At 42.6% G+C, this 22,905-nt stretch overlaps 1 protein-coding gene across 1 annotated transcript in view; it reads left to right on the plus strand.

The window, feature by feature from the left end:
* The window catches only part of ABLIM1 (actin binding LIM protein 1), a 179,606-nt gene that overhangs the window by 116,733 nt on the left and 39,968 nt on the right, over positions 1-22,905 (plus strand). The window contains exons 7-9 of the mRNA XM_088528591.1: positions 18,859-18,946; positions 20,736-20,794; positions 21,757-21,819. Of these exons, the coding sequence (XP_088384717.1) occupies positions 18,859-18,946; positions 20,736-20,794; positions 21,757-21,819 (210 nt within the window). The remainder of the gene's footprint in view (positions 1-18,858; positions 18,947-20,735; positions 20,795-21,756; positions 21,820-22,905) is intronic.

Consider the following 22,905-nt stretch of genomic DNA (forward strand, 5'->3'; position numbering starts at 1 on the left):
ACAGCCTTATTTTACTGATATCTCCATACCACTGAAAACATTGCCTTTTTATTTTTTTTTAAGATCTGATAACTTTCACTAGCCATAAATGTATGAAAGAGAAACACTACATGTATTTCAGTCAGTTTGGATATTTCTCATGTGCTATTTTGCACATAACTTTCTGTGACAACCGGTCCCAGATGATAGGTAAGCCTGCATGCCACCATAATAAATGTGGTAAGTATCCAGTAGGAAAGGGATCTTGCAGCTTCCCTGAATGTTCAGGATACTTCAGGATACCATTGTCAAGGCAGCAGAGGTCAGTGTTCTTGCCAGGATTTGCTAGCAGAAAGGAACCATTATTTATGAAAATTAGTCATTTCCTGTTAACTCCGATGAAAAACTTTTCTTATCAGACAGTGATGGTATGATAGGAATGTGAACTGACACATAGAGTTTCCCCTAAGCTGTTGCTTTCATAGCTTGAAGATTTGCCTATTGAAAGATGCCCCGTTGATTCTAATCATGCAATTTCTTTGTAGCTATATGTAACTCTGCATATGTGAGTAAGATTACCCAGTGCATATGTTTAGCTTTTTGAAAAGTGATGGCTTAAATTATGTTTTACTAAAATGCATATTATACAAAATCATAATTATCCAGGACTTGGTTTAGAATGTTTCAGTCAGCGAGACTGTTCCCAGGGACAGCGGCGCCCGGCGGCTCGTGCCTGTGTGCAGGCGATTCCTGCCGGCGCTGCGGCATCGCCTCTGCCCAACGAGTCAGGGGAGCTGGTGGGCAGCTCATGGGCTTCACGACAGGTCCGTAGGCCTCAGCCCAGGCCTGGTCAGCAGGTTTGTGCCCAAGGGAGCGTGTGTGAAAGAGACTCAACCCTCCCGTTGAGTCCCGAGGTTCGGAAAGGACCCCCTGGCTTTCTATACTCCTCCTCAGAGGAGCCTGGGTGCAGCTGGGTCCAGTGCTAGGCTGAGCCTTGGTGAATAGTTTGTATCTCAGGGTTTTGGCATGCCAGACCACAGTCTGGTAAATAATTTAGAATATTCTTTATTAAAACAGGTAGGCAGAGGAAAATTACTCTCGTGTCAGTATGAGAATAAACTACTACACTGTGAAGAATCAAAAGGCCAAGTGCTGCAGCAGATGTGCACAAATCGCTCGGCCCAGAATGGAGAGGGCTCTCAACCTCAAGCAGTTGCCCCTGGCGGCCTCCTGCCCTGGGGGCAGAGCTCTCCACTGCAGGCTACTGCTTCCAAGGAGAACTTGGCTCAAACTCAGAAGCCCCATGGGCTTGGTTTTGCTGATAGGCTTTGCTGGGTATTTTTGGCATATAACAGGTGTCTAAACTCGATGTTCCCGTGTGCTTTTTGCAGTTAGGTAAGTGCGTGTCACGCTGTGTCGCGCTGACCAGCTGCCGCGAGGATGGGTGGTCTCCAGGCCCCGCTGGTGCTGGCAGGGCCTGGCAGGCCCCGGGTGACGGCCCTGCTGAGGGGCAGCAAGGGGCAGGCGCAGCTCGGAGCACCCCACACACCCTGCCCACGAGGGTGCTGCACAAAAGCTTTCAGCTTGGCAGAAACACCAGGGCACAGGCCCGTGAATCACGGGAACAAAAGAATACAGAAACTCTGTGAACGATGTGCAGGTCTTCATGGTTTGCACCCCAGTGACAGGCTGGCTTTTGGCTCTTGCTGATCTGGCCATGATTTGGCCTGGGGATATAAGGATCAAGATGTATGTATCCATAAACGAATCCCCCCACCACCTGGCTTCTAAAATACCGCTTGCTTGATTGGCACTTAAAAAGCCCTCGTGTGCTCTACTCCAGTTCCTGTTTCTATGGGGGGCCGGCTCTCTGCTTGCTTCCTGTGCACTGTTGAAATTTGCCCACCACCTTGTAAGTTGGGGCCTGGTGCCAGTGTTAACAGATGGACCTGAAGAGAGGTGTGAGGAAACCAGACGGCTCCTTTGACTTCAGCCTGCAAGATCAAGTTCTGACTGTTCCTGTTAATATTATTTATTCTGAGCTTCCCCTCACTTGAAAGAGGAGTATAGTTAAGAGGTTGTCTTCAATGAGGAGGAAGTTTAGCACTTGAAGATACTCTTGTAGCGTGACGAATTTCCAGATGTCTCATTTGTGCTGCACCTAATTCAGGGCGACACCCATTCTGAGACATGTAGGCTTCACAAATCAGAAGTAAATACAAAAATAATAATAATAATGAAACGTTCAGATGGTTGCTAAAGAAACAAGGAAACAAACAGCACTAACAAGTTTGCTGTTTCTCATGCAAAGAATAAATGATGTGAAGGAATAATGCCTGCTTAAGATGTGTTGTCCAAGGGTGTGCTTCTGTCAAAACGTAACCGTGCAAGCAGCATTGCTCATGTGGATGGTGGTGTTCACATGCCTCAGTACATTGACTTTTGGGCCTATGTGCATAAGTCATTTCAGATTTAATAAAATTAAAATCTGATTTTTTTAAATAAATATTTTAAAATGAAACTTAGGCTCATAGCTCACATGGAAACATCAGCCATCTCTGCAAAGATTTGCACAGGTGCTTAGTACTTCAGTATTTTCATGCCTCTGGTTCTGTGTCCTTATATCAATATGCTTTCTAGATTGAAGAAGCACGTATAAAATCTCCTTAAACACAGATTTATTTTAATTCCTTTCAAAAATGCTAAATGAATGGCTAACATTTTTTCTCTTTATCCTGATGAATTTAATATTTGCCAAGGCTATTTTCATCGTGGTTATTCAGGAAATATCACAGAGCATCTCACTTACTGGATGTTCATGATACAGGTTCTGCTAGCGATAGAGGTTGAAGTAGTTCAAAGCAAGAAACACTTTTATAAATGTAAAATTTGATCAATGCAGAGGAAAGAGATGATGCAGAGGATCCAGAAACATTAGGTTTTGGTTGTTATAAATAAAAACTCTGAAGTAGGTATTAGCCTTCTGTTTTTATGGCACCAGAGAGGGGCTAGCTGGGGTGTCTTACAGGCCTAGGAGGAGACTTTGCTTTCAGCCAGCATCTCCCAATCAGCAGTTGTCATCACACAACATAAAAATGCAGGGGAAAAATGCTACACAACATAGCGATGAGAAGCAGCAGAGTTCAGTGTGTGCCTTGAGAACTCTGAGATTTGCTTTGTATTTAATTTTCCTGCTGTTACAGTAAAGGGAAAACATAGACAGGTGGCCTAACTGATAACGGCAGGAGTACACTGCTGTGATTTTGTGTATAAATATTGTTGCATATAAATATTGTTGACCAATATTGTTGGTTTTTTTCTGATTAAGGTACCTCTTGTCATGGTACTTGTAGAGAGATCAGAGTCAGTTTGCAGGGCCCTTCAAATGTTCCCGGGGTTTGTCTGAGGGCAGATCTTAGCCACAACATGCTGACAATATAGAGGGATATATGGAGCATTACGAGAAGTCGCCTTGTCCCTCTTCCTGCATTAACCTGAATTGGAGGAGAATGCAATCCCAGTGTAAGTAAATGTTTCTGGCAAAACTAGACCAACACCCAGGGGGCTGCATAAATTCTTCAGAAGCTGTGGAGTACCATTTAATGACTTCCAGAGAGCGAGTGCTGCTTTCCAGACTCGGCGAACACCTCTCCCTGAGGGAGATACGTTTGGAGTTGTGTCATCATCAAGTTATGGCATACGAGCACTGAGAAATAGTCCTGTCCCTGCCTGGGTCAATGTTCTTCCCCCTTCCTTTTTTTCCAAATGGGTTGGCCCGGTCGCTGCTGGCCCTGCTGCCTGACAGGGAGGGCCCCTGCATTCGTGTTTTGGTGGGTGGGTGCTGGAGAGCCAGGAGGAGCAGAGGAGGAATGAGGCGAAAGGCTCTGTGCAGCCACAGACACTTTCCTGCAAGAACTGGTTCAGTGAGAGTATAAACTGCCTGCACGTCCCTTCTGGTAACGTCGCTCGTCGGGAAGAGCCGGAGGGAAGCGGGGCTGAGCCCGAAGAATTCCTACCAGAAGGTAAAACTCCTCCGTGGATCCCCGTCTGAACGGGGACGGGGTCCCGCTTTCTTGTCAGGGAGAGGTTACGACTCTGTGTTAGGCTTAACAGCTTGCGAGTGATGCCAGAATAAAATACTTGCAGGTTATTCCTGAGCCCCGAAAGGGTATTTAAAAGCCTGAGTGTAATTCTGTGTTCTAGATGATGAGAACGTTGCTAGCACATGTGTAGGTCCCCATTTATTGTGAAGCTGCCAGGAAGAGGGGATAACGGGACAGAGCTGGGGCGGTTTTTGGTTGCTGTTGATCGCTCTCGTTTGGGAAACAATGCGTTCCTGTGTCTGAAGGAATTCCTAGGATAGTGTGTTGGCCCTGATTGCTTTCTGATTGCTCCTAGAGATTTGTTGTGCAGCAGTAAAGTTTGAGTTAATTCGCAGTTTTCCTGCCCTGGAGATCAGAAATGTGTTTTATAAGTTAAAGAGCACTGATTTTCTTGAAAGCGAGGAGTGTTTGCATAAAAAAAGGGAAATTAAAAGTTTAATTATAACTCGGGGTCTTGATTAAATGGTTCAGACCAGTTGTTTATGTAACAGAGAAGCATAGATTTTGTTTCAATTTGAAGTAATCTTTCGTGATGAAAAATATGCTGGAGTAATTCACAGGACACCACACATCCACGTGATCAGAACCCTAGAATAAAGGTGCTTTCCAAAAAATAACCAGAATTGTTTGATGCAAAAGAACTATTTCTAAGTGACTCCCCCTGCCTCAGCTCAAGAGATTGAGCTTGACAAGAAGAATCCCTCTAATTGGGAAAGGTCTCGTCTGTGGAGATGACAAAAGCGGGAGCCGCGGTTGGCAGGGCCCTGCCCGCGGTGCAGTTGCCATGGCACCGTCATCACGAGGCATTAACTTCTCTGAGGGCTCTGGAGCCGCCTGCGCTCTGTTTGCACATCACTAGTACGGGGAGGAATGTTAAGAGGATAAAGGGGCTGATGAATAAGAGAAGCAGGCTGCAACAAGTAAATTGAAAAATAACCGATTAAAGTGTCATTATTGCCACAAAAGGGCTTGTGAAATCTTGCAGGTGCTTATAAAAATACAGCTTATCTGGATAAATTGCTTTGAGTATGGTGTTGCTAATTAGAAATGTTTCCTGTATCTCCTAGCACACCATCTTTAGCTTTTATCTTATTGTTTTAAATATTGTCTAGTGTGTTTCTTGCACTAAATGCTCCTGTAAAACTTTAGTTGGCTGATTAACATCCTTTGCAATGGCATTTCAGTAGAAACATTTGTATTAGCATGTTAAGAAGTTATTGCCACTGCCAGCTGCCTGTGTGATGTGTAGCCTTTGCCTGTATGGCAGTAACACACGACAGCTCCCTCCAACAAGCCATGTTCCCATCTCAAGGGTGCAACGAAGCTGTATCTGTGTTTTAGTGGAAGAAAAACTTATGCGGGCTACTTTAAATTTTGCTTTGCTTAATTGTATTAGGAATTCCATTGCGTGGTTGTCTTGCCGCTTGATATATGCTATTTTAGGGAAAGCATCATACTGTGTTTCTTTTGCAGTTCCTGCATCAAAGTGCACTAGAAGCAAAACTTCTTCCAGTGTCACAGTCTTATGCCTGGTTGTGATGTATTGATATGGAAATGTGAGCCACCTGTGACAGTGCTTGTTTCTCCTGAACTGACCTACCTGTCCCCAGTGAAGAGTAATTATTAGGAAAAAAATACAGCAAGAGATGGAGGAGAACTGTTGATACAACTCTGTGGTTCTCACACATTTGTAACTGGCTCCACCCAGGGTTTGTGTTTAATGTTTATCAGGATAATTATGGCAGGCAGCTTTCTTGACCAAAAGATATGTCTGGAATTTGACTGGAATTTGGACTTTCAAGTCCACTGACTTAACACCGAGGTCTCTTTCCTGAGCAGCTGCTGCAGAAATGAAGAAATATGATATACATTACTATTTTGTGATCATGTTTGAAAAGGCAACCTGGAGCATGCAGTGGGTAGCTTTCAGTTACATGCTTGTGCTAAATTAGAAGATCATGCAGGTCTAATAGTTCTTTGGACGAACATCTGGGATATATGACACTCATAATAAGACTTCCTAATTATAAGAGGGAAAAATAACACACAGCAAGAGGCACACTCGGTTTTCACTGGCGCTGCCGGTGCTCTGACATTGAAACAGTCTGAAGCTGGCCCGGATTGTTGGGGGCTGTTTGCAGAGGTCTCTGAAATGAGTATCGTAATTCATTTGTGTATGACCTAAAATGTTAAGAATTTGACTTTTACACGTAGGATTTGGAGAGATTTGTTATGCAACAGATGGATCTGTTGTTGCTTTGAATTCTGTGAAGTGCTCGTGTCTTGGCTGGGAAATGTCGTTTCCGAGCAGTGTCTGAGGCAGCCTTAGTTCAGCAGCGCCCTGAGCTACCCCTGCCGGGGTGTCACGTGTGGGGACACTGTTGTCAACTGAAAGTCGAATGGCAGTAACTGATGTTACGTACCCCTCCCTGCTTCACCTCTATCATCTCCTTGATGTTCATCACCATAGTAATATATTGCATCATGGGTGTTTTGTAGAAATAATTTTCCCATGGTACCTGCAAATCTTGATTTTGTACAGTGTCAAAGAAAAAAAAGTGGGGAATATCTGTATGTCTTGGTTCGGACAGAAGTAGTTTCAAGTAAGGGGAGTAAGCCAGCTAAGATTTAGGAGTATTGTACCAGCAGTGAGAAAACTGACAGACTGAAAAAAAAAAAAAAAAAAAGAAAAGAAAAAAAAAAGAAAGGATTAACACAAAAAATAAGAGGCTGTGCTTTTAGCAGAATATATAATGGTGGTGTGATAGTTATTCCAAGTTATTCTGTTTGAGAGGGATGTTTCTCTGCATTAAGTATTCACTGAGTTAACTGATGTCCTTTGATATTTCTGTATTGAATTTAGTGTAATATAAATACATTGGCTAGAATTACAAACCAGGGATTCCTGAGAAGTGGCTAGATGCAGTCAAATCCGGGCTTTTAATTATTTATCAGAGACTCTGGAGTTTAGCAATATGTTTGGGAAGAAGAACAGTCAAGGGGAACCTGTCCTTTCCTTAGATTGTATTTTGCTGCTTACAATGACCTCCTGCTGGAAGAGATTGCCAAAGGCCTGCTGGGGAGCACTGGGGTGAATCAAGGACAAAACCTGATCTTTAAAACATTACAGGATCAGAACAGTTTGAATAACAGTCAATTTTGAGATTAGTTTGCTGCAAAAGCAGTTCATATTCACCAAAAGAGAAAGCATTCTCTGCTTGATTTACTGTTTACATGTTTTCCTATGTGCTCCAAGCAATTTATGATCTACCAGGTGTCCACTAGCATATACACAGTGCTACTTTGTCTATACTTTGGATTTTTGTAGGCTACCTTTGCTTTATGGTCTCTTTTTCTTTTATACTGACACATATCTCACAGGACCTCATACTTTGTTCCTTTCCCTGCCTGTTTTGCCCTTCTGCAACTTTTGGTTTGGGTTGTTACTGGGACATTCCCTCTGTGTCATGTGCAGGCAGCAGAAGAGAGGTGCCGCTTTGCCACATTGCAGGCTGTAGGTTGCACGCTTCCTGAAACAGCTTTTGACAGAAAAGCAGAGCTTTATGTCAGATTGACAAGAAAATCCAACTTCAGTTACTGAGATTTGCTCAGGCCCTGCAGGGCTGGGAGTCAGAGGATTAGAGTTCCGTGCTTGGCTTTGCTGCAAACACTAATACAGATCCCAGGTGAGTAATCCCATTCTCTTGGTTGCTTCGTCAATAGAAGGTGATTCTTGCTGACCTGCTCAGTGGGCGAGTGCAAGAGTTTTGCCCTGCTGCTCCACGGAGCTGTGTTCTCACACCTGACCTGTCCTGCAGGGCCTCTGCTGCTGTGTCGTGTCAGGGAAACGCCGGTGCTGGTGCAGCAAATCCGAACTGCAGGGTTTCCCCTGGTGTTGCAGCTAAGCTGCCTCGCGGAGCCACGTGAAGGAGCTGTGGCTATCGCATGAATTTTGCTTTTTAGTCATGGCAGAGCTAGAAGTAAAGCTTTCACACTCTGAGCTGACGTAACTGTGCCAGAAAATTGGCCTAATTAATCTGCCGTTTCAGTCCAGACCAGAGCTGCCTAGGAACAGCCTGCTGCATATGTGAAAGCTTTTTTTTTTTTTTGTAAGGCCCAGTGGAACAAATTTTAAGGTCAGAGGGACTGCTGAAGTCATTTGGCTTGACTTTCTCTTTTCAAAACCATAGAGATTTTCCCTGGATACCAAATAAAATCATACCCTTTGGGAAGTTATTCTGCATTTTCATGAAGATGTCAGAGTGACTGTAAGGCTACAAGTTTCCCTGCTTATGCTAAGATTACCCTGACTTCTTAGAAAGTTAATCTTATTTGAGGTTAAATCTATCAAATTCAGCTTTCTGAGCTTGTTGTAGCTTTGGCTGAAAAGCTTACCTCTTCCTGCCATTACTTCCTTTCTTTACCTTTAATTGCCTCTGCTTTGTGATCTAGTCATCTTTGAAACCTCTTTCTCAATTAATGGCTTCACTGGGGCCCTTCAGGTTCACATGATTTTTGTGGCTCCCTACTGTAAATCCATGTGTATCCACTGATCAGTATGTGAGTAATGATTTTGTCATATATAGAGTCAGAAACAAACCCTTTTTCCCCGTTTTCCTTTATATTCTTCTTATCAGAAGAATGGCCATTGCAGGTATTACAAGAGCTTTTCCTGGAGGAGCATTAATGATCATCTCAAACTGCCTCTCTTGGTTTTTGCCATTCACAACACGTATTTTAGATTTACAGGACCTGTTTTCCTCATTTGTAATCTTTCTGTATTTTATAATAGACGGCTCCAATGCACCTGTTGGTTTCTGACAGCTCTGGCAGGCGTTGCCTTTGAGTCCCTGGCGCAGTTACCAGGGAAGGGTTCGTGTTCTTGCCCAGGCCGGTGGCAAAGGTGCCTCATGCTGGTGGCAGGAGGAAATAATCTCCGAGGTATCTGGCTCCTCAGTGCCCCCCGCTGCCATATCCATCTGTTAGAGAACTGCCTACCTCTCACTTGCTTCAGATTCTTGACTACCAATTATTGAAGTCTCTTAATCAGTAAATGTTGGCACTTCACAAACACTGTTTTAAAAAGTCTTATTTAATTAACAGTATCAGGCAGGGAAAAAAATCTCTCTTTTGGTTTTCTTAAATACATGTTGGAAAGATACACCAACTCAATGCTGCTGCCTTTTCTGTATCATTTTTAATGATTTTACCACCTGTAGTTCACAATTGCCTGATCAATAATTCTTTTTTTTTCTTGCTATTCTTGCCATTCTTGAATAAGGGCTCTTATTGTCTCTAAACATATTGCCCATAGATACTTCTTTGCTAGTTTAGCTTTAATTCTCACTTACCTTCCTGTCTAACTTGATGATGCAAGAATTGCCATTCGTTTCTTCTACTTTTTTTTAGTTAATATCATCTCCATTTTTATGCTTTTTTGGTGCATAAGTATATGGACTCGTGCAACTGCTTTGTATTTCAGAATACTGATTTTGGAGATATTAAACAGGACACCTTAATTCTAGAATTTCCATTATAGTTTCTTTAAAGTCTAGGAATATGTTCCTTGAAAATGCCTGTGTATGGACATACCATCCATACATGGACACTGCAGACACGTGCAGTCCATGGACAGCCCAGACACATCCATCCATACATGTAACACTCCATTTCTGTCTATCTATAAATGCACTCAGATCATGACTGCAAGTAACTGCTAGTATGTAGAGTAGCAAATGTCCTTTTTATGTTAAATTTCTAATATTTATTTACCTGCTGTCAGATGTGGGGCTCTCTAGTATAGGAAATAATTAGAGATTTTTAGATAGAAAGGAAATTTCTTACTGCCTCGTTTCCAGCAGGGTTTTGGTAGGCTGAAGTCAGTTATAGATGGTTTTACTGACTGAGGGAGTTGTTTCTGGTTGAATACTATAGGTACTCTCTCTGGTTCCCAGAATACTTCTGAGTATTTTGGAGGCTTTTTCTGTCACTGCTGCTTACTGCACTTGAACTTTAACTAAAACATTCTGCTTCACGTGCGCATGTCAAGCTTTGTTATCAAAATCCAGCCAAAAGGACAGGTCAAGGGACTAAGAGTCACCTCGTGCAGAGGGTTAAAAGGAGAACTCTGTTTTTATTTCCCTTTGGAACTCTTTGTATTTGGAACACTGTATTTCTGATCATTTGGCAGGCTCGTTATCACCTAACAAAAGAAAACATGAAGGTAATGGGGAGATTTCTGGTGTTAGGGGGGGATTGTGGATTTGGGACATTACATATCTGGTGCATAGCCCATTTGCAAGACTAAATGCTGTTCTCTTACTCGTGCCATATACCTAATGTTCAGCACCAAACAAAGCTGAGGGCTCTGTTTAGTTCTCAGCATGCTACAAGCTGCAAGTGGAATGGCCTTCTCTGCCTTGCTGCAGAGAGACCGCTCACCAAGCTGTGCAGCTCAGCAAGCCTAAAGAGCAGCCCTGTTTGTCACAGTAGTGTTTTTCTGGGTGATCGAAGAAAAAAAAAAATAGTTATACTGGAATTAGGCAGGCTGCTTTGAAAAGGCCCTTGGCACTAGGGGGAAGTTACTGTAATTTTGATTCCGGTTGCTTTCAATCTAATTTACAAATGTGAATGTGGCTGTAATCAGCATCTTTATGTGAATTAGCTTTTTACATCAGAAGTCTTTGCTGGACAAAAAGCACACAAGATGAAGGAGTGTTTAGGTGTGGAATGTTCTGTGTAGCCTGAAGGTTACGGAAGACAGAAGTTTGCATCTATCCTTAGGAACTGGAACTGCTCCAGCAGTGTTAATAAATAGAGATTTGTGTTAGACCCTGTCCAGTACTTGCTGTTGGGAAGTTCAAAATAAAAGTATCTGTGCAAGAACCACACTATAAAGGAGAACTGAATGGTGATGTTAAAGATGCTAGATTTCACCCTCTCCTGAATAAAGAGTTGAAGTAGTGAGGTGGATGAGACTAGACTGGAAATCCTGTCAATGTGTTTACTTTTACATCAAATCAACACATGCACATGTAAAATAAATACTTAGTCTTCCCACTTTGCAGAATATACACAAATCTTAATAAGATATGGTGCATGCATTTCCTCAGAATTCCCTGATTAACTTGGCGTTCAGAGATTAGGTTTCTCCATTCATAAATGCCAGCCCCAGATTCTAAAAGAGCAGGTGCTGAAGCCCTGGCTGCTGGCACTGAGGCTGTGCCAGCTCTTGTTTTATTCCTCTGTACAGAGCAGGATATTGGAGCTGGCCCTGGGCACCTTTCTTAGATGAACAGAGTTACCTTCCTTGCCATGCTGACCTCTTTCTATTAACTGTGTAGATAATACCAGCTCCTAGTTTTGGTCTTGTGTATAGCAATAGATGGATTTATCCCATGAAGACAGGGTAGACACCTTCCCTATAGGAGATATTTTGTAGCTGAGCATGTTTCACCTGTGTGTGTTTCACTGGATGCTACAGGAGAGCGAGAACTCAAGACTCGGCCCCACGTGGCCCCCAGGGTCTTGCAGGAAAGTGGGTTGACTTGATGGCCCAGCTGCTGGGAGCACAGATTCTTTGTGCCCACAGACAGCACAACTGAGGATTTAGCCTGAAATGTGGTTCAGGTCCTTGCTAAAAGGAAAAGCGTTATTCCAAACATCTAACAACTGCATTGCTATGAGCAGCAACTAATCATATAACAGTATGCTTGACCTAATTAACACTGGTAACGTGCAAAATATAATGTTGCCCATCTGTTAAGAAATATATTAACAGGACATTGGCAGCCACTTTGGGGATGCTGGAGGTGCCTGTGTGTGCTAATGGGAAACCTTGCAGGAGTTAACAGTGCAAGTGTTCATAGGAAGGAGCAGGAGAGCTGCAGTTTTGGCTTAGTGCAGCAGTCAGTGGAAAGTTTTGAGGGTCTTTCAGGTCTCTTGCGTGTTCTTGTGTGGATTTAGATTCATGGCTGAATGCTCCATTTTCCGCTTTTCCTCTAATGTGGTGACTTGCACCCCATTCAGCCTGGGTGCTTGAAACTCAAATCCAGGTCCCCAGGAAACAATTTCAGTCATGGATGAGCAATTTACAAAACAGAATTTCCCCTTCTGAAACTGTCAAAGGGTGGGTGCAAACTTGGCAGTGCTTGAGCAGCATCCAAATTCTCTGGCCTTTCTTTCTAACAAAGAAATCACACCATTTGGGTACTTGAAATTTTATTGGTATGTCTGTCTTTTTCTCAGAGCCCATGTGAGATATTTATCCTACTCAAATCATTTTTAAAGCTTAAATCAGGTTATACTTTCCTTCCTTTGGAATGGATTAAGAATGTTAAAGTAGATTCTCGCATCATTTGTGAGGATCTGCTCTTTTATTTTTGTATTTGCGCACATGTATTTGTAGTGACTTGGTAAACAGATAAGAGTCTAGGAAAAATGAGTGGACAGTTAGAGCCAGGATGTTGTTAAAGGCAAATTTTGGTTCTCAGAGTTTGTGCTGTCCCACCCGCCTGTGAGATCAGTGAAGCCTGCAGAGAAGAAAACAACTGGAGTTGATATTGTACTAAACATCAAACAGGGCTAAAAGTTCCATGACCTCTGTAAGTCATTAAAATAAAGCTTTACTGCCAAATGTAGGCTTCTGCTGCAGTTCCTGTCTTACAATTCATGACATTCCTTAAGGGGTTTAAAATACAGGTTGGAATTATTCTTTGGGCTGTGCCTTCGTTCTTAAGAGAGTAGAGAAATCAGGTCATCCTCCTCAGAGCAATGGTAGAACTAAATATTTGATTGGATTCAGTTGTCAAATCAGAGCCATTATTACCTGTATTAAAAAAAAAAAAAAAAAAAGTGGGGGGGGAGAAGAAGGGTTTACATGTTAACTGCATAGCAGTTTTTGTGGTATTTAAGTACTGCTTTGAAAGTAAAGCAAAGCAAAGCTTTCTATGTGCTTGCTATATGTTTGTCAGGTAATTGCTTAGATATCTTTGAATATTGGGAGTGACTGCAGCTGTGCAAATGTAATGCAGCAAAAATGCACTTAAATGTGTCTCTTGGCCAACAGCAAATGTCTGTTGATCATTAGATCTTCTACCAGACCTGCTGGCATGATAGCTCTCCTAGCGGGATTCTTGTTGTTGTCCTTCCTGGCTCTCAGTTACTGTTGTTCTGGGAAGAAGGGCAGAAGTGAAGGCATGAGTAATAGATCTTAAGCTCTTATGTTCACAGAAGAGGAAAACATTCATATAATAGATCAGAGTTCTGCAAGCACCCATAGCCATAGTATAAAAATTAGTCTTGTAGGAAATGGGGACAGAGTAAGGAGCTGGAGTCTGAAAATGCAGTTATTGGCTTTTCTAGTACCGTTATTGCGGTGTTAAAGCTGTGTGTGTGCTCTGGGTCACATTACATCTGGAATCAGTGTTGTTCAAAATTTCCTGAGGTTCCCACTATTGCCTTCCCTGACCCCTGAGTGCACCTTGAGCTTCAGGTCCCTGGAGCGTCTCAATAAAGTGACCCCAAACCGTTGTGTTGTGCATTGGGAAGAGGCTTGGCTGCCAGCAGAGTAGGAAGGGGGTGCATGGGAAGACTGCGCTGCACTTAGCTGGGCTTTCAAACATCCCTTAGCCTTACAGTTTGTCTCTAAGCTGCAACGAGCCCTGTGAGCGTGATGCCCACGGGGTGTCACGTGCAGACCGTGGTGGTCTCCATCCCAACCTTCTCCAGGCAGGTGGTCGGATTGTTGCCTTTCCAGTACGGGGAGCCTGCGAAGCTCTCCGCAAGCAGCACGGAGGAGCTTTGAGTGGTGTTGGAGACTGGTTTAATCAGCTGAGGAGGATTTGTGTGTTTGTGCCGAGGTTATTTAAGAGCCTAAGATGCTGCAGAAAGGCTGACACTTGCTAGCTGCTGAGTCTGAAAGGGTGAGCTGCGCAAAATTTGGTCTCTTGTTATTCACTATCGCTACACGTCTAGCGTTGCTGCAGTACATAATGTTACCCAGGACGTGTCCTTCCTTCTGCAGAACATCTGGCTCCTCCTGCTTAGCACATTATCCCTGAATCCCGATTATTGACAATCCAACTCCCGTTCATGACCCTTGGAGGAGAAGGAGAGATGATTAGGAAATCAGGAAGTTAGGGGTTTTTTTTGTTTTTTCCTCTGCTCACCCCTGGCCATTAGGAATACATTTCTGTAACAGTTTTTTTTGGTAGTTTTTCTTCTAAGCATTCTAAAGAGGGCTTGAAGTGTGTTGCTAAAGATTTGATTCTTTTTAAGTCTTGAAATTATCAAAACAAATAGAACCTCAGTACTATGTAAAACAATGGTAAAATGCTAAAATCTGTTTTGTCTACATATATATATACACACACCTATAAAGCATTTAGTGTGCATAATAGACACATATATAATAGTATATAGTTGTTATATAGCAGGCATACGTCACTGCTCAGCCATGATTCAGTGAGAACTGCAGAATCATAGTAAAGTACTCAAATTTAACATACATATTTATATCTACATTTATAATGGCATTTATAATCATATGTATTTGGCTACTGGTCCTTCATTCTGCAGTTTTAAGACTCTGGATGCATTTTGTAAATGACTAAAGAATACCGATTTTTTTCTTAAATGTAATATTAACTATTATTTCAGTTATTGTTAGCACTTCTGCTTAAGAAAAGGCAGGACAGTCAGAGTTTGCACTTGGTGGTGAAGGTTTTCTGGACGTGTCCTGCACTAGAGACTGGGTAAGGAGAGGCAGGCAAGGTGGGCAGGCCGTGCTAAGAAGACTGCTCCTCGGTAACCTCCAACAGCATGAGAAACAAGACTTATAATCCCTGTTATAACAGTATATTATACAAAGCTACACATTGCCCTGAATGAGAATTTAGTAACCTTAGAGCTGAGGCAAGACCAGATATCCAAAAAGTGTTTTTAATCTCCTTGTAGATTCAAAAAGCTTTCATAGTGTATTGTAGTTTGCATTTTTTTATCAACCTATTTTCTTAGATGATGGCAGCAAGTCAGGCATACTGAGATTGGCCTTGATTCGGCTCAGATTCCAGTTGTTTGCCCATGGATGCCCGCTGAAGAAAGGCTTCCCTTCCAGAGGCACAGGAATGTTCTAGAGGTGGAAAATTCCTGGCCCTGATTCTGCAGGATTGGTCTTCCAGGGCAGCTGATGGCAGCTGTGGCGAGCGACTCCCCCGGGACCTCAGTGGTGCAGGGCCTGTTAGCACCTCCACGGAGCAGCTCTGGCACTTGGGCTCTCATGTTCATTCACCATTCACCAGGCTAAGATTGTTTCAGCCTCGGAAAAATGTTCACACAAACATTTTGGCTGTTTTGGTCACACATGCATCTTTTAAACTATAGTCTCTTGACGGTACCATATTGGAAGTTTTTCCTGAAAAAAAATCTTCACAGAGGTTTAAACATTATATTGTGATGAATACTGATTTGTTTCTCCTAAAAATAACCCGACTTTTTAAAATGTGTAAACTGCTTATAGTAAGTAACAGAGAAGTACTTGAATCCAGGTGCCCTCTTCTAAAGCAGCCTGAAGAAAGGCCTTGTGATTTGGAGAAAACTAAGTGGACTGTTGATCTAATGATCATGGCACATGAAAGACCCCCTGATATTAGAGCAGATACAGGTTGTTTTAGGACAAGGGATGGCTGAAGCTACTGGAAATAATTGAGCAATTTTGCTGTGAACGAACTGAGAAACAAGGACAGCAGTGTCAGAATCCTGGATCAGCACTGATAGGGTAGCTTCACAGCGTCCCCAAAATTGATACCTTTTGCTGATGAAATGTGGCATTTGATTAAAATTTCGGGGCAGTGCATCTTTCTTGCTTACAGAAAGCACACCCAAAGGCCAGCCTGGTAGAAGAACAACAGGTAAAAACATACAAGTGTGCATGAGTGCAAGTGTGCAGTATCCTCACACCATTGCGTTATACTGTAATGCTCTCACAGTATAAATCTCTCTACTGGATCCTAACTACCCTTCTTAAAACTGCTCTCCCTTAGTTGAGCATCAGCATCTTCAGTAAGATATATATATATATATTTTTTTTTTGGTAAGAACTGCTTCATCGGATAAGATTGATGTACCGACTTCCTGGAAATTAACTGAAATTAAGAAAGTTTTTTACCGCAGGATTGTCTCAGTCCTTTGTTTCTGGAAATTTTGAAAACATCCAACAAGTATCAGGCTCTGTACTCTTTCAAGTCCAGACTATGTATCTAATTCTTAGCTACTTTACAGAATACCTTTCTAGAAGATGCAAATTTTGTTTCAGAAATCCATGTGCCTACTGAAGCTTTCTTAAGCAGCAGCACCATGATGTAGCAGAGAGAACTTTAGTTGGATGAGACAGGCAATGTCCAAGAAAAAAAATCTTGTTTTATTGTTTCTAATGTACTTTTCTAATGTACTTTTTAAATTACTGTCCTTCTGCTTGGATAAGATCCTTTCCGGCCTTCTTAGTTTTTTTTTTTTTTTGGATCTCATTAGCTCCCAGGACACAAGATTTGGCATCATCTCTAAGACAAATATGCCTAAATATGTCTGGAATCACTTGTGACAAGCAGCTCTGTGGGCCCCACTTTGCTGAAGAACTTTAGCAATGCTCAAAAGGGATTTTTTTTTTCTGCAACAGATACTAAAATAATTCCTATTCCTCAGCATTTAGTAAGTTATTTCTGTGGTATGTGTTAGAGAAAAGCAAAAAGTGAAAAGGGAGATTTTCAGCTTCTGCTGAGTGTTGAGCTGTCCAAGTTGGAGATGTGTCCTTGAAGCCCATTCAGTACTCACAGCCCTGTGTTCCACAGTTCTGGGAGGATCTGTTCTTCTGTGCACGCCAGTGCTCAAGACCGGCATCACTGTGGCTTGATTCCAGCATTATGTTTCAGATAAATGCAGAGTTTCTTCATTTCCTCATTGTAAATCCCAGTCTTGAATGGAACTGATGGAACATCTCAGAGGTTAAATCATTGCTGCAGAGAAGTCAGCACCAGAGAGGACAGCCAGTCCTGAAAGTGGTAGAAAAACAATTACCAATGTGCATGTTTTTCCATCTCAGCCCAATATGGTTTTTGTTGCTGCAAATAAGACACAACACTCTTATCTTCTCTCTCCTTATCTAATCTTTCTTTAATTGGTACGTCTTGTGTTGGCCTTTCATTTTCTCCCTTTTACCAGACTCCTGGTAACTCCCACCACTCCTTTGGCTGGTAGTGGTGTAAATCCGTGGTGCACAAAACACGAAGGGCTAACACTAATCTTGCTGGTTGGTGGAGCTGAACCAGCAGCAAAGGTAGTATCTTCTTAAGAGAAGTGCAGACACATTTGCAAATGAAGAGTGGCTGTATAGCTAAATGAACATCAAACTCCTCTCTCAGGACTGCTGTGACAGAAAGTCCTAGAAAGGAATTGTCCTAAAAAAGGCCACAACAGACGAATAATATCTGCCCACACCAGAGTCTCTATGAATAGTTATTGTTCCTGACAAATGTATTTTAGTTTGCCTTGGTAGATGTAAGTAAAGATTGAACTTCATAAGAAATTACAGTTCCAAGTATAATGAAATAAGAAACTATGTGATGATGTTTTGCAAGTGGGCTACAGGATAAGGAGGGATTTTGTTCATATAATGTTTTAGCCAATATGGAATATTTTTTGAAAAAGGATTTGAGGTTAACTTATGAAGAAACCACAATTTTAAAAACCTTTCAGAATTCAGAACTTGTTACTAATCAGGGTGGGTTTTTTTTTTTTTTTAGGATTAATTATATTTAAAGAATAATACAAAAAAGCCTGATGTGGACTTTGCATGTTTAGCTTCTGATGCAAGGGAATAATACATTGGTTGCTTTCCTCATCTAGGGATAAGAAATCACATTAATATCTGTATCCTTGATTTTCCTTATCCTCAGTATAGCCCTGAAATCTGATCAGCCTGGTTGATTATGAGTATCAATGTATTTAGGAGAGTGAATGACTCAGAGGATTTGGATTTGGGTAATGGGATCTGGAGTATTTAGCATCTTTAGGTCATTAGTTCAAATTCCGTTTAAGCTGCCATTGCTAGTGCCCTCTGAAGTCAGGCATATATGGATTAAGCTTGCGGTCCCAGCAGTTGCCCTGGAGAGCCCTCTCTTCATTACTGCCCACATCAGCAGTGTCAGGAAGAAGATCGAGGAGTGAAATGGCAGGTTACTGATTATCTGGATTCATCCATAGCAGAGGGACAGTGGAAAGTGCGTGTTGCTGGTGTGTGCTCTTCACAAAGAGGACACGTGGCAAAATGAGGCAGCAGGTTTACAGAAACACCTCATTGCACTGTGCCCTTTGTTGCTCTGGATTCTTAAATAAGTGAAGGTTCAGAAAGGTGATGAGCCAAAGCAGGGAGGATGGATAGTCTGGAACATAGCCTCTGATCCAGGAAATCTTCAGAACATCAGTCACTTGAGCCTGGGAAGTTACAAAGAGGAAAAACTGTTCTATACTTGTCTTATTTCTTATGATCTTTTCCCCCAACTACTTGCTGCTGACCTCTGCTGTTGAGGACAGGATGGTGGGTTAGGCAGAGCTTTGGACTGAAGTAATATGTCAAGATCTTGCATTCTCAAACCTACTGTTACATTATAAGGCAATATTATGTCATTGCAGAAGAAAAAGAGCAGTGGCCAGTCAGCAGTAACAAGTGTTCACAAAGCAGTAATGTATCGATCCCTCACTTCCCTTTCTTATTTTTGTTTAGGCCGGTGACAAGCATTATCATCCCAGCTGTGCACGATGCAGCAGGTGCAACCAGATGTTCACGGAAGGAGAAGAAATGTATCTGCAAGGTGAGGATGTCTCCAGGCCCCAGCTGCATCAGAAATGGTAGACTCAGGTCTGCAGCTGTTCACACGACTGGCGTGGAAACAGCCCTGCAGCCAGGGCCTCCTTAGTTCATCGCCTGGCAGTAAAGGAGCTTGTTCTCTTGCTAAACCCAAACTAGAAAATCAGACTTAATTCATCTGTCACAGAACTCAGCAATTTATAAAACATCTGTATGTTGTACAGGCAAAGAAGACTGGAGCCATTCTGGCTTCATTGCAGCAATCTAATACTTTTCCACTTAAGGATGCTTTATTAAATGGCCAAACATTGACTTCACAGTCACTCCACACCTTCACTGCCCCAGATTACCTTTCCAAAAGGTATATAGCAAAATAAAACCCACAACTTGTGGTTGGCGCAGAGTTGAGGATTTTGCAAAATACACTTAACTTCCCAAGGCCGCTGTCTTATCTGCGTTTTAAGTTTTCACATATCTCAAACCTCTTACCATTTTCTGAAAGAAAACTCAAACTGTTAGCACAGTTCCACCCTCAAAAATGGCTTGAGACCCTCTTGTCTTGTTGACTTTCAACAGCTCCAGAGTTCGCCTAAGCTGTTTCTAAAATGAACCCAATTTGTACCAAATGCTGCCCCAAAGCACAGTGATAGCCTTTGCTTTGGTGATGGGCAAGTTTTAATTGGAAAGAAACCCAGCTACAGAGGAACCCAGAGAATTTTTACCAGGGCAATGCAGGAAGTCTGCAGCTGAATTGGAGAATTGAACCTAAACATTGAGTCCTAATTTTTTGGCCTTCTAGCTCAAACTCCCTCTTCCTGAGAGCTTAATTTGTCTGACCTCCTAATCGAAGGCACAGCGCCTGCTTCTCTCCCGACCTTTGCAGGCTCAGTAGGGTCCTGGCTTGGAGGCTGCTGTTTGTTTACTGTGAAGGCTGTTGGTTGTGGTCTAATCATTCCCTGCTGCCAAGTGCACAGTTTCTTCTTCCTCAGCTTAGCCTGAAAGCCAAACATCTCAGACCTCGATCTAGAGTCAGTGTTCTCTCCAGTCTCCTCATGAGGGTGATTATATCATGTGTTGCTGGGAAGTGAAGTCATTCCTGCTGGTCTTCACTTCCATACTGAGTCAAGCAAGGGCTTGTTGGAATAACGTCTCCAGGGCTCCTGTCTTTGAGGGAAGACTTTCCTCTGGCTGCCCTTGAGCTAATATTTGCCAGTAGGGGATCTGGACTTTTGTTTCTTTGAGGACAGAATGAAGAGGAGAAGTTCCCTCCTGCAGACAGGCGAGGCTTTGAGGTAGCTGGAGGGAAGTTTGAGTTTGCCCGCAGCAGCAGTCAGTATGAAAAATCAGCATCAGCTTCAGTCAATTCCAGTTTAGCTAAACCTGCCATCAGTCAGCACAGTTTGAACCTTTCCAAAAGACAACTGAAATGGGATAGAAATACTCCTGGCCCTTGACAACACTGAGGAGATCAGTCGAAGTAACCACCACCCAGTTCATTTGCTTTAGTCCTCCCCCTTGGCCAGCAGAACCTTTCAGCTCCAGCACCCAGTTCTGCACTACTTTCCTGCTGCTTGAGGCAGTTTGAGTTGTGCCAACTGCTTCAACAGCATCAGACAAAGGCTGCCCTAGGTGGGTTAAAGATTTGGATTTTTGTGTTTTACCTGTATTTCTCATGAGCTGGAATGGATCCATATCACAATCTGCAGCAGTGAAAGGGTTCTCTTTACTACCTAGCTTTTTATGACCAGCGGTCATGCATTTTAATCTGTTTTTTTTTTTTTAATCTCCCCCAGGTTCCACAGTCTGGCATCCCGACTGTAAGCAATCCACTAAGACCGAAGAGAAGCTCCGGGTAAGCTGGATTTGTGGCAAAAACACACCAGGCATTTTTGCACGTGCAGTAACTGAACACTTTCTTGAAGAGAATAATTTCCCATACTTTTCATTGCATATCTGCGACCACTCTGACAGGATAAAAAACAGCACCACTTCAGAGGTGTTATTGCTTTTTAGGCTCATCACTTTCACATATTTTTCAGTGCACTGCTCCAGGGACTCTGAAGTCCATCTCTTGGCATTTGGTTTCCAGTATTTAGCATTATGCTATCTAGATAGTGTTGTCAATGACCAGCCTATCACTGTGTCGACCTGCTTTAACTTTACTATATGAGAGACAGAATTGCTTTCAGGAGGGTTGTAACGACACTGCATCACGCAAGGAGCAGACAGGTTGTTTATCCCAGTGCTTACTAGTTAGAAGATATATGACCATTATTGGTGTCAGGCCTGTAGTTGCTGGTGGTTCTTCAAAAAGCCAGTGGTTTGGCCTCTTTACTCTGCTGGATTTCCTTTCCCTGTGGAACAGAACAAACCAAACCCCCATTTTAATACTAAAGCAGCTTCAGAAATTTGCAGCAAGCTCTATGTTCTCTCAGTAATGGAGCTGTGATACAAACTGACCAGCGCTCTAGCTGATCGAGATCTGCAGGTCATAAAAACAGTGGCTGCTTAAGACCTTTCTCCCGCTGAATGTTTTGGTGGAGGATTTTGAAGTCAAAACAAGCGTAAAATAAAGCAATCCTAAGTACATAATTTCCATATGCATTGTTTTTGTTTTGTTTTTGTTGTTTTTTTTCCTCCATCTGTCTAGCAGTTGGTGATTCAGCAGTGAGCAATATGGAGCATATGTATCATAACGCACAATTTATTTTCTAGCAAGTAGCTATTAACAACTTGTTGAAAAAGAGATTGAACTCTGGCTTGGGGAGGTCTGCTTTCCTTTTCACTCTTTCTCCCTTTTGTGTTTCATAACAGCATTCCTCATCCGAATTCTTTTACCCAAAGAGTCTGGTTCTGCGCAGGCCGCGCTCTGCAGAGGTTTGCTGCTGTGTTTTCATAGTGCTGCTAGTAGTGCTCTTTCCTGAGAAGATTTCACTCGTCATTATTGGCACCTGCTGCTCTTGCTACTACTTCTGCCACTGAGCTTTCCTGCCATCACGCACCACTGTGGGCACCAGTGCTGTATTTTGCATTGTGCAGTGTAGTGTTGTTGCTCAACTCTCACATTTTTTTTTTCATTTAATGAAATGCTGATTTTTTGTTGTTGTTGTCGTTATTTACATGAGCCTTTGGAACCTGCAGTATTGCTCTTCCAGGGCTATAGAAAGCTTTTCTTCTGAAACAAAAAATGGATGTGTGTGAAGCAAATGAAAAAGCACCTGCATTTGAAAGAACAGTTAAAATGAAATATTGTTTCATGAGCAATGATTGGTGTTTTTTTTCAGAAAAAGAAATGCCAATTAAATGTCAGGGTTTTGGTTTTCTTTGTTATTCTGTTTTTGTTTTTCCAAACAAACCACAAATCAATGTTGTAGTTGAGGAAATATGTACAAAATTTGGGACTTGAACATGTTCTGTGCACTGTCCAAAAACACTTGCCCCTGTAATCAGGGACATACCCATTTCACAGCAAGAAGATCCTCCCTCTCCCCTTCTTTCTAGACTGCCTTTCTCTCTACCTCCTCGCGTTCGCTTTGTGCCCCGCTCCAGCACCTCCCTCTATTTCTTCTCCTTCACAGCAGCGCTGCTCATTGGTTGTATTTGCTGTGTAGGGGGACGTATGGCTGCGGTGCATGTGTATCTGAGGCAGCTTTCACCTGATAATAAATAAAACTGTGCTGCGATGGACGTCAGTGCAGACTAACAGTGGGCAGACAGGCCCATGCCACTGGATTTCCATTATGTCAGCTCGTGCTGCCCGCACGTCTGTGACTGCATCAGCTGAGGGCAGGGTGTTTGTGTTAGATGCAGGCGGCAGGGCAGGGTTTCACGGTTCAATCCAGCGCTGTGTTTCAGCGTAAGTTAATGCATGCCCTGCTCCCTTTGTCCTGCGTGATATTTTGCTCAAAATTAACTTTGGAAGTTGCAGTGTCTTTGGAAGTCGGTGTCTTTCTTAGCTACAGA

This window comes from Tinamus guttatus, unplaced genomic scaffold (genome assembly GCF_059628265.1).
Source record: "Tinamus guttatus ecotype Peru unplaced genomic scaffold, ASM5962826v1 Tinamus_guttatus_pri_ptg000314l, whole genome shotgun sequence".
In the NCBI taxonomy this organism is placed as follows: Eukaryota; Metazoa; Chordata; class Aves; order Tinamiformes; family Tinamidae; genus Tinamus; species Tinamus guttatus.